The sequence below is a fragment of the Berghia stephanieae genome, chromosome 3 (genome assembly GCF_034508935.2).
Source record: "Berghia stephanieae isolate SIO BIC M18660-M18661 chromosome 3, UCSD_Bste_1.3, whole genome shotgun sequence".
NCBI lineage: Eukaryota > Metazoa > Mollusca > Gastropoda > Nudibranchia > Aeolidiidae > Berghia > Berghia stephanieae.
The window spans coordinates 92,676,261-92,693,760 of record NC_088362.1 but is presented as its reverse complement, the minus strand read 5'-3'; the positions used below and the strand labels follow the sequence as shown (position 1 = coordinate 92,693,760).

The following is a 17,500-nucleotide window of genomic DNA, read 5'->3' as shown; positions in this document are numbered from 1 at the left end:
GGTGCGACAATAACCACCTTGAATTGAATGTTAGTAAGACCAAAGAATTAAATATAGATTTTAGAAAAGATAAGAATACAAAAGACCATATTACTATTAAAAATGAAAAAGTAGAGCAGGTAGTAGAATACAAATATCTAGGAGTCACCATGGACAACAAATTACGGTGGTACATTACAGTTATATCAATAGTAAGATTAATCAAAGAACTTTACGGAAATTGTCCCAACTTAACATTGACAAAACACTTTGTACGCTATTTTATAGATCTGTAAGAAAGTGTTTTGGTTTTTTGTATTACTGCATGAGGGGGGGGGGATTGTCTTAGCTCAGCAAAAGCTAACTTTGACAGGATTATTAAAAGAGCTAATAAATTTACTACAGGATCCATGTCTTTTAATGATTTATATTCAGAATACTGCTTAAGAAAAATTAGTAATATTTTAGATAATCCAACACACCCTTTAAATCTTCAGATCACTAAGTCGAACAGAAGTGACCGATTGTTGTCTATACGAACAAAAAGTGAAAGACACCTCCGATCCTTTTTACCTTACAGTTGCAGAATTTTTAATAAGGAAAATAATTTATAAATTTTGGTCTACGTCTGTTTTAACTTTGAAACCTTTTCTTTAAAATTACTCCATATCCACCATTTTTAAACATCAATTTATAAATCGATTACTACAACTTTTCTATTGATCTTTTTATTCTTCATTACGTGCCATGTAATTTATACTATGTAATTTTTCTCAGTCAATTTATAATAGTATTATACTGTAACTAATTCTTAGCTTTTTACTGATCTTTTTTTCTTATATGTTGACATCAACATACCTTTTCTAGATATTTATATCTTTACACTTTTATAATCTGTATGTCCCTTAATTTACACTATCTAATTATTCTTACAGCCTACAATATTATTACACTATATATAACCTATTACCAAATTTTACTTTACCACATTATATTTACGTATATTATGTTTATGTAAACGTCTGTACAAAAAATTTCCTTTTGGATGAATAAAGTACATTATTATTATTAGTAGTAGTAATATATTATTATTATTATTATTATTATTATTATTATTATTATTATTATTATTATTATTATTATCATTATTGTTGTTGTTGTTGTTTTTATTATTATTATTATTATTATTATTATTATTATTATTATTATTATTATTATTATTATTATTATTATTATTATTATTATTATTATTATTATTATTATTATTATTATTATTATTATTATTATTATATAGATAGATAGATAGATAGATAGATAGATAGATAGATAGATAGATAGATAGAAGATAGATAGATAGATAGATAGATAGATAGATAGATAGAGAGATAGATAGATAGATAGATAGATAGAGAGATAGATAGATAGATAGATAGATAGATAGATAGATAGATAGATAGATAGATAGATAGATAGATAGATAGCTAGATAGATAGATGGTTAGATAGATAAATAAATAAATAAAGAAGAATAAGAAAGAGGTGGAGGGAGAAACAAAATTGTAAAAAGTTAAATTAGATGGGATCAAAAGAAATGTGAGAATGAAAATGAGAATAAAGAGAGGATGAAGTGAGAGTGAAATGGAGACTTCTTTTTGAGAATGTATATAGGTGTGTGTATGAGAGAGAGAGCATGTGTGTGTGTGTGGGGGGGGGTGTTTGTATTTTGTTTGTTTATGTGTATTTGCGGCCCTCAATTTGATTTTTTGTGCCTTTGTGTTTGAGTGTTTGTTAAATAAAAGCGATACTCTTACCATAATCTAGAGAGAGAGAGAGAGAGAGAGAGAGAGAGAGAGAGAGAGAGAGAGAGAGAGAGAGAGCGAGAGAGATAGATAGATAGATTGATTGATAGAGGTGGGGGATGGAGAATTAGCGATTTTATCTAGCATAGGAGAGGCAGAGAATTGGATGAAAAGGAAAAAAAATAAGGGATTTACTTAAACCGGATATGATAATATGGCTAGAATGTGAAAGGCAAGTCGGAGAGGAGATGGAATGATCGGGAAATGAAGTAAGCTGGGATAATTAAGTTAGTCTGCTTGGAAAAATCATAAATACTGAGTGCAAAGTCGATATTCAACCTCTGATCAAGCCGAACCCAGCAAACAAATCTAGAATTAGATAGAATTCGTGCAGGGTGAATTTCGTGTGGAAATAGAAACGAATTTGCGCCCCCCCCCCCCCCCCCCCCCCCCCCCCCCTTTTTTTTTTTTTTTTCTTCAGATTTCCGGAACTGGAAGTGAATGAATGTGCGTGTTAGTGTTGTTGGAGAGAGTTGTCTTCCCTGGTTTGATCTATAAGTTGCAGCTTGACCAGAGTAATCGCCCCTGGCAAGTCTGATACCGCCCTTACAATGACTATTATTGCTTTTGTAATATTGAGGCAACCTTTAGATTGGGATTTTTTTCTGTAGACTCAATATCCAATATTCTATAAACGGTGTCTTTGGCCGAGTGGTAGGAGGTCATGTTTCGTTACAAATTTCAAAGTCGGACGATGTTTAGCGGGGTCAGTGGCCAGATGGGTGAGAAAGATAGTAAAGCATTTGCCTTGACGGTGTGTCCTTGGCGGCTTAGATGGATGCTGTGCCTTTAGCTAACCTTAGCACAACCTCAGCCAGCCTCATGTAACTTATCAACATCCAAACCTATGTGTAACCTTAAACGTTTATAGTCTGATTGAAAGCATATAATGAGAACTAATAATTAAAATGGCTGTCTGAAAACAATAACAAAGAGCTGAGTGATGTCACATTCTTTCCATCTATAGATAGTATGCGCATGGCTAAGAAGCTCATAACATTGCCATCCGGAAGTATAACGGACCAACACACAAAAACTGTGTGTATCCGTGAACGTTTATAGTCGGGTTAAAACAGTTCAGTGAGCATTACTCATAAACTCGGATGGCAAAAAACAATAACAAAGACCTGAGTGATGTCACATTCTTTCCATCTATAAGTATATATATCAAATTGAACCCACCGATCACAATTCTTCAGGCTTCATCATAATTCGATTATAATAGTATTAACTAGATAAGGAACTCTTATATGAAATAAGTCTTGATTCTGACCGGAAATGAAACGCCTAATCCTAAACACGGCAAAGATTAAGTACACCGAGGAGGAAATAAAAGTGAAATTAAAATAACGGCATTCTGTTTAATCAAGGGGATAAGGGAGGGAGAGAGGGGGGAAGAGAAGGAGCTAGAAGAAAGAAAGAGAGGGAGAGTGAGAGAGAGAGAGGGAGAGAGAGAGAGAGAGAGAGAGAGAGAGAGAGAGAGAGAGAGAGGAACCCAGAAGCAGGGATGAATATTGTTAGAGTTTCAGTTCAAAAAGGACTACTAACAGTGTGCTGTGTAAAATGGAAATCTCGTTCCATAATGCTGTCTGGAAAAAAATTAAAAAAACAACCCATTGAAAAGTCCGTGAAAAAAAAAACGTTGCCTGTTATGGAGGGCAATTTACAATAACCACTAAAAGTGTTCAAATGCTTTCCAAAGGTTCCCAAGTCAGGAGAAATACTTAACATTTAAGATATGACATGAAGCCTGAATGGCGCTATTTCATTTTTTTTTCGACATAGGCAACGCTGTTGACGGCTAAGCACTCATTTTACATCTGAGTATGATAAGGGAATGTGAATTATGAGCCTTTTCCAAGTACTCAGCTTTGTACCGCAGCAGGATTCGAACCCAGGAGCACATCCATCGTCTAAGAAGTCGCTGAGCACATCCTTAGAGAATGCCATGATGGGCCCAGTTGCACTGACCATGACCTAAGAGTCTGCTCCACAGATGCTGTGGAGTGGGTTCGGTGTTGGAGCGACAAGCTATGATGATGATACCCATAGAACACAAAGCCTCACACTTACATAATATCAAATTGAACACACCGATCACATTTCTTCAGGCTTCAACATAATTCGATTATAATAGTATTAACTAGATAAGGATCTCTTATAAGAAATGAGTCTTGATTCTGACCGGAAATGAAACGCCTAATCCTAAAGACGGCAAAGATCAAGTACACCGAGGAGGAAGTAAAAGTGAAATTAAAATAACGGCATTCTGATCATTCTGTTTAATCAAGGGGATAAGGGAGGGAGAGGAAGGGGAGAGAGAGAGAGAGAGAGAGAGAGAGAGAGAGAGAGGGAGAGAGAGAGAGAGAAGGAGATAGAAGAAAGAAAAAGAGGGAGAGAGTGAGAGAGAGAGAGAGAGAGAGAGAGAGTAACCCAGATTGTATTCTTTTTAAAAATTAGATTGAATACGTAACTATATTGTTATTATTGTAGATATAATAATAATAATAATAATAATAATAATAATAATAATAATAATAATAATGATGATGATGATGATGATAATAATAATAATAATAATAATAATAATATATAATAATAATAATAATAATAATAATAATAATATATAATAATAATAATAATAATTAATAATAATAATAATAATAATAATAATAATAATAATAATAATATAATAATATAATAATTATTATTATTATTATTATTATTATTATTATTATTATTATTATTATTATATTATTATCATTATTATTATCATTATCATCATCGTCATCATTATTATTATTATCATTATTATTATTATTATCATTATTATTATTATTATTATTATTATATTATTATTATTATTATTATTATTATTATTATATTATTTATCATCGTCATCATTATTATTATCATTATTATTATCATTATTACTACTATTATTATCATCATCATTTTTATTTCTTCTTCTTCTTTCTTTTTCTTCTTCTTCTTCTTTTCTTCTTCTTCTTCTTCTTCTTCTTCTTCTTCTTCTTCTTCTTCTTCTTCTTCTTCTTCTCTTATTATTATTATTATTATTATTATTATTATTATTATTATTATTATTATTATTATTATTATTATTATTATTATCATTATTATTATCATTATTATCATCGTCATCATTATTATTATTATCATTATTATTATTATTATCATTATTATTATATTATTATTATTATTATTATTATTATTATTATATATTATTATTATTATCATTATTATCATCGTCATCATTATTATTATCATTATTATTATCATTATTACTACTATTATTATCATCATCATTTTTATTCTTCTTCTTCTTCTTTTTCTTCTTCTTCTTCTTTTTCTTCTTCTTCTTCTTCTTCTTCTTCTTCTTCTTCTTCTTCTTCTTCTTCTTATTATTATTATTATTATTATTATTATTATTATTATTATTATTATTATTATTATTATTATTATTATTATTTATTATTATTATTACTATTATTATTATTACTCTTAAACTAAACCAAAATAATCTATATTATAACAATAAGGATAAATCATAATTTCTATTTGGTTATCAGTCTTGTGAGTATATGAACGGAGGATAAAATCAGCATTAAAGTAAAACACACTCAAATCAAAATAAACTATTAAAAAAAAAAGAAATGAACATTAATTCACAGACGCAAACAAAACAAAAAAAAAAAGAAAAAGAAATAGAGGCAACAACGCGACAGACATTTTTCAATCTTGTTCTCTCCAATATGATTGATAGATTTCGTTGAGATGAATTTAAAATGGAGTTTTATTTTGACGTAACAGAAACTGTCAAAATCCCACTGTAGCCAGATAAAGTCACCCAGGGTAAAATCTTTGTTGTATTTGATACTTGTTGTTGACTATTTTGAAGTTTTCTTTTAATGAAAAATAAATGAGACGGGCGAACTTAGAAACGGGTTGCAATCATTGAGTCCAAATAAACAGTTAAATTGTTGGTGACTGATGTTTGATTTTCGAGGGGGTTGGGGGGGGGGGGGGGGGGGATAAAGTAGACGATGGGATTGATAAAATTTTCAGTGTTCTTTGCTGCTCCTGTTACATATGTTGTTGTTGTTGTTTTTGTTGTTGTTGTCGCTGTTGTTGTCGTTCTTGATAGCATTATTGATGCTGTAAGTGTCCTCTTTTCTTCTTTTTTTTCTTTTTTCTATTGCTGATACTCAATTGATTCCTTGATTGTTATAGAGGGAGGGGGGGGGGAGGGGGAGAATAAAACGACGTAAAATGAAATATGTAACAAGATGTGTACATTCGGCTCCGACCGAGGTGCACATAGTAGGAGGTCCGATAATCAAACGCAATTTTTTGTCTTGTTAAAACATTGTTGCAATGAATAATTCTTGTGGTAGATTGAAACAATCCCATAAGACTTTGGACTATCAGACAAACAAATGAGTACATTTAGTTTGAAAATGGAGAGGCTTCGTATGGGAACAATACAGACAGTGGACGTTTCGGTTACAAATCCTTCGTCAGCACAACAGTACACAAATTAGCGTGGAAAATAAATACTTTAAAATTCAAAATAACGTGTATCGTCTGTACCCAATCGTGGTTGCAGTATTCATGAATAAAACGTCCAGTCTTTCGTTAGTATCTACACGACCACAGACTTCAGGCAGCCCCTACCGTTTTCTATATTTAATTTCTGACATTTAAAAAGGCACAGATATGGGGAATGGGGCCGCTCAGGTCTATGTGGTTTTCTGTCAGAGTGTGCCAAGGGTCAATAATAACGTATGTAGTTTCTCAGAATACAATAATCCTCAGTCTTGTAAATGAAACCTTTTTTTAAAACTTAAAATTCAACTTTCAGCATATTTTTACCTTAACACACTACCAGATCGGGGTGGTAGGGCACACATTTTGAAAATATATTGGAAAACAATGATTTTTTTGTTTTTATGATCATATTTTTATGAAGACCTAGATGTGATTAAAAGAACCCTAAAACGGATACTTCTATCTCATGATGACAATGATGATGATGATGATGATGATGATGATGATGATGATGATGATGATGATGTTGAGGAGGAGGAGGTGGAGGAGGAGGAGGAGGAGGAGGAGGAGGAGGAGGAGCATAGTAATGACAAGGTTTTTTTTGCAATGTAATGTCAATTGATATTATTTTGTTTTGGTTTTGTTTCTTGTTTGTTATTGTTTGTTTAGTTTTTTTGTTTTGTTTTTATTTTGTATATTGGTTCGTAGTTTGTTCTTTTTTTTAATCTGTTAAATCTTTTGTTCAATACTTTTTGAAACACTAACAGTTAAGTTTCTAATCTATGACGCTTTTATCACGAATTAATTCAATTTTCACCCATTTATCTCCGTTCGTCTAATGATCCTTAGCAAAACATTAATTACTTCAATTAAAAGCTATTATAATAGGAACTGCCTGGGGCACGGGAATATAATGTTGTTAGCTCTATGATTAAATAGAACGAACATTGACATAATGAACATTTTAAAATCGCCTTTCTTCATGAATCTAAAGATTAAGTTGATTTCGAACTTATCAAAGTCTCAGGTTTCAAACTTTTCAACAAGGTAAAAGTAATTTTCATCTATCGATATATAGTAGCAACACTTAACATGTAGGACAGTAAAAGTTTTCTGTACGAAATGGAAAAGATTGTTTTGTCAATGTACAGTGGGTCTGTATTCTTTTGCCACTAATAAATAGATATGGATGAAAAGAATCTCAATATGGATGTAGATTAGATCAAAAAATGGAAAAATTGTCAAACAAAAAAGACCGAGATGGTCTCTCAGATAGATAATTTCCAGTTTACTTTATTCAAAGAGTGATCGACAGAATTCTGTACAGATGAAGAGCTAATGGGTTCTTATATGGAAATTACAATGCCAAACTGTTAAGATATTAATTGGTATGGAGACCCTTCAGGACAAAATCTTTTGATACAATAAGTTATGGCATTTTCTTATCTAAAGAACACATCAATAATATGTGTTTTTGTTTGTTTGCTTTTTACTAAAAGGTTAAGATTTATCTATGTGTTACGTTCCTAAAATATTTTTGAAATTTTCTAATTTTTCTCGCCGTCGGTGTCATTGTTGTTTTATTATATATTTTCCGTAACTGTTTCTTTTTGTTATAATATTGTAAAGAAAATATCAGACAAAAATGAGTCAGATAATGTTTGAGATCATACTGCTCTACACTGACGCAATACTTTTTAAAAGATTTGACAAGAAAAATTTCAGCTCGAATATTGATCAACTAGATAATCCTCAAATCGTCAAAGAGTCTCCGCAAGACTTCTTATAGGATTTCAGATACGAGTTTGAAAAATTTGACAAGATTTTGGATATTTCATTAATCAAGAAGCAGAATATTTTTGGCTAAATATGAGGAAATAGATGTTTTATCAGAGTATTTCAGCTCTATCTAGAGATGGTAGAATCATCTCATCAGCTATCGAGCTTTCATTTTAATTCTGTGCTCCCATGAAATCTCAAAGTTCTTAAATGACAAAATAAATCTCAAATAAATCACTGAATGTTATTACAGACCAACTTTATTCAAAAGATACGTTTTTATCTAGATATATCCAGCTCTGCATTGTGATCGACAATGATACATTAATGCTCGTTTTTGAAACTAAAAATAACATGCAAACAAACTCATGACACGACATTACAGATTTTTAAAAGTCCATTATTAGATGCCAGGCTATTTATACCCTTTCGTTCATTCTTATATTGATTGGGAGCTGGGTCTAATTTAGATCCTGCGAACTCTGACAAAACCATGCATCACATGCTTTGTCTAGGAGTAAGCAACAAAAGACTGCCTAGTGTGTCACTTACTCTGTCAGAGACAGGAGACCTTTTGAGCAGGCATGGAGAAATAAATTGGTCCTTTCTGAAAGCTAAGCCGACCAATCAGCAACCTGGATTTATTTTCAAAATTAGAATTGGTCTGCCAAACAGGAAAACATTACTGCTCTGATATTTTTTTAAAACCGTGACGAGTCAAATAACGGTTTGTCATTGCCTGATGGAAACAACTCATTGTGAATCTAAATTATAATATAAGCAAAGTCATTATTTTCAGATAGCATGCTCATAGACTAGAATCTATTCAGGTTTGAATTGCTTGCTATCCTTTAAATAGGACGCTATTTTGCCACGAACTCTTACAATATGTGACCAAACACGTATATGTTATATGTGACCCACCGTCTCATATCAGTGTTATGTCGGGATGGTTAGATGCTGAAAATTGCTTTTCAGTTGATAGTAAATGAGATGAGACTTGAGTTAGATTTATAGGCTTTATTGTGGAGGATGAATACAGTTTCTTTAATCACTTCATTGCTGTGCTCTAGAAAAACAAGTATTTAAAATTTGGCCAGAAAACTCGTCCCTCGAATGCCGATCGGAGGTCCCAGGTTTGAGAACTTTTGCCAAGATTAGGGTCATTTAAATCGATCGATATTTGAATGACAAATTTTCAGGCCAATTTTTGAAATATGTGTCTATCCGACATTTTTCTTGTTAATTGGAAAAAGCTAAAATGTCACATTTCTAATCATTTTAACTTGAAATTCACTTCTGGGCATTTTGCTCTACCCAAGATAATACTGATTTGAGACAACAGGTTATGTATTGTGCATGCATTAATCAAAAGGTTGAAAATTAATTTTTATGTAAAAGTAACTAGAATTTATAAAAATTAATCATTTTTTCCTCGGGAAATGTGAGGGTACTGTTAAGGGAACTGCATTCTCTATATTGGCCTCAGCTAAAGCATAAGTTCATCTCAAAGGGTATGATTATAAATCACATAATTTCCCTTGCCTCACAACCAAGAAGTTGTTATCGACTCCGCGTGCCGTCAAATTCTTTTGGGGGTTTTTCTGTCCCCTGTCCGTCCTTCGCCCCCCCCCCCCCCCCCCCGGGGCTACATCTTGTGAAAAGTCCTTTGCGATAGACTGACGCCCTATTCCAGGGCTAGCAAGCAATGATTTTTTTAAAACCACTAACTTTTCCAAACACCTTAACGTAATACGAAATGAAGCGCAGGAGCATTATAAATCCTTGAAAATGCGTTGTTGAAATGTTCATCTTAATGTTTGAGAGCCTGCTCCACGGTTTATATGATTGTATTGATTCATTTTGTTAGGATGAGAAATGATACAGAGCGGTGTGTGGTGAGTATGTGTTCGTGATTATCCTTATCTTTAAGTTAAGAAGTCATAGAAACCATCGAGTAGGTGTCGTGCAATTTTATCAGGTTACAACTAGTAGGCTACTGCTTTCAAATTGTGTCAATACCACCCCCCCCCCACCCCCCTTATCCCTTCGTACTCATACGTTCTTCATTGGTTTTGATCTCTCTCTCTCTCTCTCTCTCTCTCTCTCTCTTTCTCTCTCTCTCTCTCTCTCTCTCTCTCTCTTCTCTCTCTTCTCTCTCTCTTATATATATATATATATATATATATATATATATATATATATATATAATATTGTCTCGATTTCTCTATTTATCTATCTACGTATCTATCTATCTCTTTGTTGTTGGCATTCAATGACACTCAAGATTGAAGTTGTGCTTTGAAAAAGGTAAAAGATTTATAGAAGTCTCAGGTTTGGAAAAGGATAAGGTTATCCTAATCGATCAATACTTTAAATTTGAGACTGAAAAGAAAATAAATTAATTAGTAAATGTGGTTCATGACTTCTCAAGTGGTATCGTGTGCTCGGTGGTTTGGGGGCATGGTAGATTTATTTTTGGAAAGGGGGGGGGGGGGGGGAGGTAATTGGACAGTCGAAGTGACTATTATCACCCCCGGGATGCTAGTCTTCATAATAGTATAAAAAGTAGTCCACAATTGTTGTATGTTTAATCCAAAGGTTGTAATGCAGTAATTTGTTAAGTTTCTTGTCTTAAAAAAAAATCAATCAAATCCAAATCGCAAAAAGCCGGCGACGTTTTTTTTCGGTAATCCAATCGGCCGGGGGGGGGGGGGGGGGGGGTGAGAATAGAGACAGCCATTCAGCCTTGGACAGTAGCCTCACTAGTGGACTCCTCATTATAATGTTTACTGGGGGCGGTTTGAACAAAAGAGCTTCCGACCTAAGCGTGCAATGACCTAGGCTCTGCTGCTTTAAATTTGAATTAGTCTTTTTCCCTATGCAAGAAGTAAGGTTCTATATATAGCATCAAATGAGTGGTGCATTGCATTCCAAGGAAAACGTCCTGTGCTTGTGGTTAATAATAAAGAAATGATATCCCTTTCAATGAAAAAAAAATAGGAATTAATTAAAGTGACCCGCTAACTTGTTAAAAATTCTAAAACTTGGGACCTCAAATATGCAAAGTCTATATTTAGGAATCGTAGATAATTAAAATAGAAAATTTCAGACCAAAACGAGAGAAGTATGTTTCATCAATTTACATCAGAAAACGTCAAGTATTTTCTTCATTAACCTCTGTATCAATAATATGATTATGACGACTTAATAAGAAAACTTCGTTTTTAAAAACAAACAACAACCCTCTAATCACCTTACCATTAAGGGCAACAACGTGACCATTCCCTTATTCCGTCGGGCTAATGATCCCTGAGTGTGGCCAGGGCCGTGCTAATGGTGGCCAATGGCTCCTTGGGTAACGACTCATTAGACCAGCGGCTATGTGGCGTCTCCCCGGCCATAGCTTAATGAGGCTTGTGATATTGAAGATGAGGTCATATTGTGAGGAAAAAACAGTTTTTGCCTTTTAGCCATGGCTGTCAAATCAACGCGCTTATTTAGTTTTGAAAAGTAATTAATAAAGCAGATAACAAAAGAACTGAATTGTTTGCTTATTTTTTTGTTTTGTTTATTTTTTAATTTGTTTTTTTTTTGTGTGTGTGATACAATAAACATATAATCAATGTTATTATTATTATTATCATCATCATCATCATCATCATCATCATCATCATCATCATCATCATCATCATCATCATCCTCATCATCATCATTATTAATATTATCATTTATTCAATTTTCATTTCAGATTCATCAGACCATATTATAACTTCCCTCGTTCTGGCATCATTGGAATAATTTTAACAGGATTATGTCTACTTAAGCCTCTGCATAAGAGTCTTAGGGTACAATAAAGATATGAACAAGTGTGTATGCCTGCTCCTAAATTTCTTAATTTGATATTTAAGTGTATAACATGATTACTCACACTACGCCATCGAGAAAGTTGTTTCTAAAACTATTCAAACTATCACTTGCCGCCTCGTCGATTGATTTGTGCATGGTATAAAATTCTGGTCTCAAAGTATGAAATTCGTTTTCCAAATTGTATTTACTACCCCAGGCCTCTCACTATGACCAATGAGTGGCCATGACAATTCCCCAGGCCGATAGCACAGACCTCCGCAGCGTCTCGGACAGACAGGAAGTCGTGACGCTTGCTGAAGTGGGCGTCGTCGATCAGTCATCCACCGCTGAAGTCAACAAATCCATCACAAATCCTCTAACGCAAGACCGCCACCAGCAACAGCAGCAGCAGCAACGTCAGCATCAGGAAAAGTCTCAGAAACTTGGGAGGGAAGAAGAAACGACGGGCTTTAGACTATCTCAAAAACGGCTGGCGACAAGCGATACGGCAGCTTCAATAGAATCGGCTAGTGTGGAAGCATCATTGATTGTAGAATACGACAAGAAAGGGGGTAACGGCATAAGTGTAGAAGAGGAAAATAAAATCAAGAGTGAGGAGAGAAAAAAATTAGAGGATGCGAAACGTGAGCAAAATGAAGAAACCGGAAACATTGGAATTATCGGAAATCAAAATGCCTTGAAATGCGAAGGTCTAGTTTTGTCTTCACTAGAAAATCATGATAATTTTTTTGAAGGGGATAACAAGACAATCAATATAGATAATGATGTAACTTTCTGTGAGCTTTCAAATAACTCTGAAAAGTGTCAAAACGACGAGGGTATTGTTTCTGCTTTGCCGTTGTTGAAGATACCATCATATTCATCAATCTCAGCGCCTTCCGTATCTTACAATCATCGTACCAGGAAATCATCCATAAACTTCCCTGTGTCGCACCGAGAAACTGCTGCTGCAACTTCCACGATTGCAGTTTCATCCTCGTCTTCATCATACCAATCATCATCGTCATCGTCGTCCCTTTCAAACACGAAAAAAACTCGGAGAAAATCCCTCCCCCAAAGACTTGGTCTCCGGTACCAAAAGATACCACAAGATGACATAGTTTCACCTTCAGATATTGACACTAATGACACGAATGTAGAAACTGGAATACTAAACCTTCAATATATTCCCTCCCCTGTTTCGGCTCCATTTTCATCCAGTCCACAGGATCGTTCCTCTCATCAATTATCATTCCACAGTGCTGAAGTACACGCATCCTTCCATCCTTCTCAAACATCAACCAGCATTGTAAACTCTCCAAGCGTAGAACAACAAAACCCCTCTACATCATACAACTCTTCTACTACGTCACAGACAACCAACAAGTCACGAACTCTTAACCGAGACGTTACATTTAAAACTCTTGACCTTCCGACAAGTAAAACCGGAAGTCTCTCCAACCCTTCCTCTTCTTCCAAGAAGCCCATATCCGCCTCATCCACTTCAACATCCTCTTCGTCTAAAAATAGAAACAAATCTGGAAGGGGAGGAAACAGTAGTAAGACTTCTTTACCTTTACGTCGGACGCTTTCGTTATCGTTAAAGTCATTGAACGACTTATCCGTCGTGCATCCTGCCGGCAGGGGCGGCTCAAACAGGAAAAAACACAAAAGTCAAAGCCGGAGTGTTTCAACTGAGGACCTTGCCAACTGTCGCGTCCATCGAGGAGGTGGGGGGCGTTTTGCGGGTGACCCTCATCCGTCCCCAGGTTCTCCGTCTCATTGTTGCCTCGTGTCTGTTTCCAGGGTTCCCATGGCAGCCGCCACCAGCCACTTGACTTTGGATTCGGAGTATCAGGTAACTATAGATAAAACGAAATTGATGTAACTCAGCTTTTTGTTATTGTTTTTAGACAATCATTTTGGTGATCACTTCTCACAAAATTACATCAATCAGACTATAAACGTTCGAGATTACACATAGTTTTGTTATCTGTACCTTATATCTAGCTGGCGGATGTTGTGGGTATTTTGCCTAAACGCATAACATGACTACAAGTTTTGCGATAGGATATTGAATAATTTTGTGCGGGATGAGTGATAACACAATCCAATTTATATCACGCAAGCCCATGAGCGTATTGGTGGCATGAGTGAGTAGGCGGAAAAGCCACATCGCTTGTTTTCTTAAAACATACTTAACTATACCCGCAGTATTGATATTACTGAGAATTATGGTAAATCACTACATTTGTTGTTTATATGTTGTAAATAAATATTTTAGAATAAAATTATTTGGAATCTTCCTATGACACCGAAGTGGAATCAATGCCCAAAAGTAAATCAGTTAACAAAGTGGCCTTTAACTAAAAATATTATTTAAATATGGGACAGATACAAAACACAATATATAAGATTTTGATTCGTTGGTTTTGGAAAGCTCCTTGATGACTTTCATGTCTTTGAAGTCTCTGGTTTAAGACTGTTTAGCAAACTGAGAGTCATTAAAATCGGTCGACATTATATGTGAAAGTTGTTTTGGCCAAAATATAAAATGGCATTTTGTCACTCTTAAGACAAAAAGAGTGCAATAATAGGATTCTTGAGCTCTTGCTTGTTGAAATCCGGACGTGTTCTGAGTCGCTGCGAGTGTGCGATGGAAAGAAAGTTTGAATTATAAAATACAGGAGTGCAAGTAATCTTTTATTCTACCCCTCAAACGATTTTCGATTTATTGTTTATAATTAAAAGACATAAAAATAATATTTAAATGATGCTATTTATTGACTGCTCCAATTAAGTTATATTCAACGGTTGACAATTTGACGTCACCAATTGTTTTTGTAAAGTTCATCATGTCTTATTGGGAATGGTAGAATGAATAAAAGTGTTTTAAGGTCCATTATAGACCTCCTCACTCTATACAGTATACCATGTATCGTATCTCTGTATTATTGGCTTCCGTAACCCTCTGAAAATATAATATAGATTAAATTACGCCTCGGATCAATACCCGTCAAGCCGACGTTTGCCTCAGTTTCTGTTGTCAGCGTCCGTCTGTCTCAGAAGACGATAGTCTTTGCGCCTGGAAAGGTTAGTCTCTGGTTGAGTATCAGCGTCTGCAGTGGTTGAACAAGCCGAATCCCTATCGGCAAATCCTGTTGTAATTGTTGCAGGTGAAGGCCACGTCGGTTTCTCCAGGTACTGCCACTGATGCTGCCTCCTATTATCTCCGTCGTTTTTCTCCTCCTGTTCCTCTTTTCTCCCGGACATATTTGTGCTGATCTTCACTGTAACTGTAAGCCTCCAGCATATCGGTCAGCAGCCATGGATTCAAGGTCGGCGGGGTGGATATTGCCGGGTTTCACATCTTTCTTGCAGACATCCTTGAACCTGGAAAACGATCTGGTCTAGTGCCAGTGTCTTTGCACGTCTTTGTTTTGGATTCGGTCGTGCCAGGTGATGCCTATAATCTTTCTAAGACCGCAAAGACGGAAAGCATTGAGCCTGTGCTCATGGTGAGTGTACACGGTTCATGACTCACTGCTCATCCGTTTCTGTAGGATTAAATAATTAGTATTATTTAAAAATTAGTTGCTTGCCTTTTGATAGGGCGCTAGTCTACCACATTATATTTCCCGTCTGATTTAATGGACCCGGTAACCAAAATGAGTTTTCTATTTTTTTTTTTTTTTTTTTTTTTTTTTTTTTTTTTGCGGCGCTTGCGACACCGTTGGGTCATTTCAGCACCAACCAAAATGAGGAAATAAATATGAAATTTTATATAACGCCGCTTCACATAGCTTATTCCCTCAGCCGGCCATTTGAAACAAAGTTTTCATTCGTAACATTGTAATTTACTTGTTCAGCATTTATTGTTTTTGTATTTTTAGAATATCCCACATTGGCAGTTATCGGGTACTCTACAACACGTGAGTGAATTTGAGGTCATAAATCGGCACAAAGGGATAATAGCGCTATGTGATATTTATAAATAATATGCTTATATGCTAACAAGACGACTCATGCTCTTTGAATCTTTATTCAGTGTGACCATCAGGCGGGGTAGAATCTAAAGGACATTAAGCGCTGTGAAACCATTTCTATGTAAATGTGAACAAATTATATTTATTGTATATGTATTTACCGAGACTTCTAAGGTTTGATAAATTCAATTTAACAATAGATTCACAGCAATATCTAAATGAATGTTTCAACAATAATTACTCACTCATCCCTATAGCTCAGTTTGTGCAGCACTCATCTCATAAGTAAAGGGGCCGTAATCGATTACCAGATACATTTGCAATTGTTCTGTTTTTGTTTTTGTTTTTGTTTTTTTGGTGTGGGGGAGGGGTGGTCTAACCTCTCTGTCTATTTATTAGTGCTGAAGTGGCTGGTACATTGTGATGGGTAAATGTATTATCCAGAGAGCTTCAAGCAATCGTCCGTTGAACTCAGCAACACATTTATAAGCTCCTGCTCTACGGGACTAATATCACTCAATGACTCAATGCCGATTAATAAACAAATGCGCAATATAGGCTACGATTTTTTTTGTTTAAATATTGATAATATAAGCCAATATAATTATAGTATGAGAAAAATGACAGTAAAGACTATGTTGAGTAAAAGGCGACTGAGGACTTAGGTGTAAACGTGGACACAAATTTAAAGTTTCTCCAGCATGTCGAGAAACATGTAAATAAGGCTAACAGACTGCTTTTCTCAGATCATTTGTACATCTTCATTCGCAAACCATGAAGATGCTTTTCATAGCGACAATCTATACACGCCTTGAATTTGGAAATATAGCCTCCTCATCATATTTGGACAAAGATAAACAGCTTATTGAAAGTGTACTACAAAGAGCATCCAAAGTTATAACAAATCTAAAATACCTTGAGTATGCAGATAGACTCAAGAAGATGAAAATTTCAAGCATGGTGTACAAAAGATTGAGGGGGGGGGGGGGATATGGATGAATATTATAAGTATACACACAGTATTTACAAGCTAGCCAATAGTAGGCCTATACTAAAAAGGGACAATATGTTAAGTACCAGGGGCCACAGTTACAAACTGGAGAAACAACGATGCAATACGAGTCTCCGTCAAGGGTTTTTCTCTCAGCGTGTGGCTGAGAGATGGAACAGGTTGCCAGCACAAGTTGTGGAAGCTCCAAGTATCGACTCATTGAGAACAGACTAGAGAGTTTTATGCAGAATTTTAATTATAACTGAGCCTCCCTCCCAAATGAGATCTGATCAAAAGATCAGTAGTCAGCAGGGAAAGTCACTAGAGTAGGCCTGGTCAAAAGACCAGTAGAGCCAACAGACTCGGCGACCGGCCAATAGGCATAAGAAGACGAGCCGATTATGCTATGCAATGATATGCTTTAATATACCAACTTTATTCCATAATGCAAAATCAAATCAGTCTGCTTATTCCCAATCCCTACCTGCT

The 17,500-nt window shown here is 34.8% G+C and overlaps 1 protein-coding gene across 1 annotated transcript in view; it reads left to right on the top strand.

The window, feature by feature from the left end:
• Nucleotides 1–17,500, top strand: part of LOC144968845 (uncharacterized) — a 119,458-nt gene that overhangs the window by 89,656 nt on the left and 12,302 nt on the right. Inside the window, exon 3 of the mRNA XM_078907594.1 lies at nt 11,937–13,892. Coding sequence (XP_078763720.1) covers nt 12,279–13,892 — 1,614 coding nt within the window. The 5' untranslated portion in view covers nt 11,937–12,278. The remainder of the gene's footprint in view (nt 1–11,936; nt 13,893–17,500) is intronic.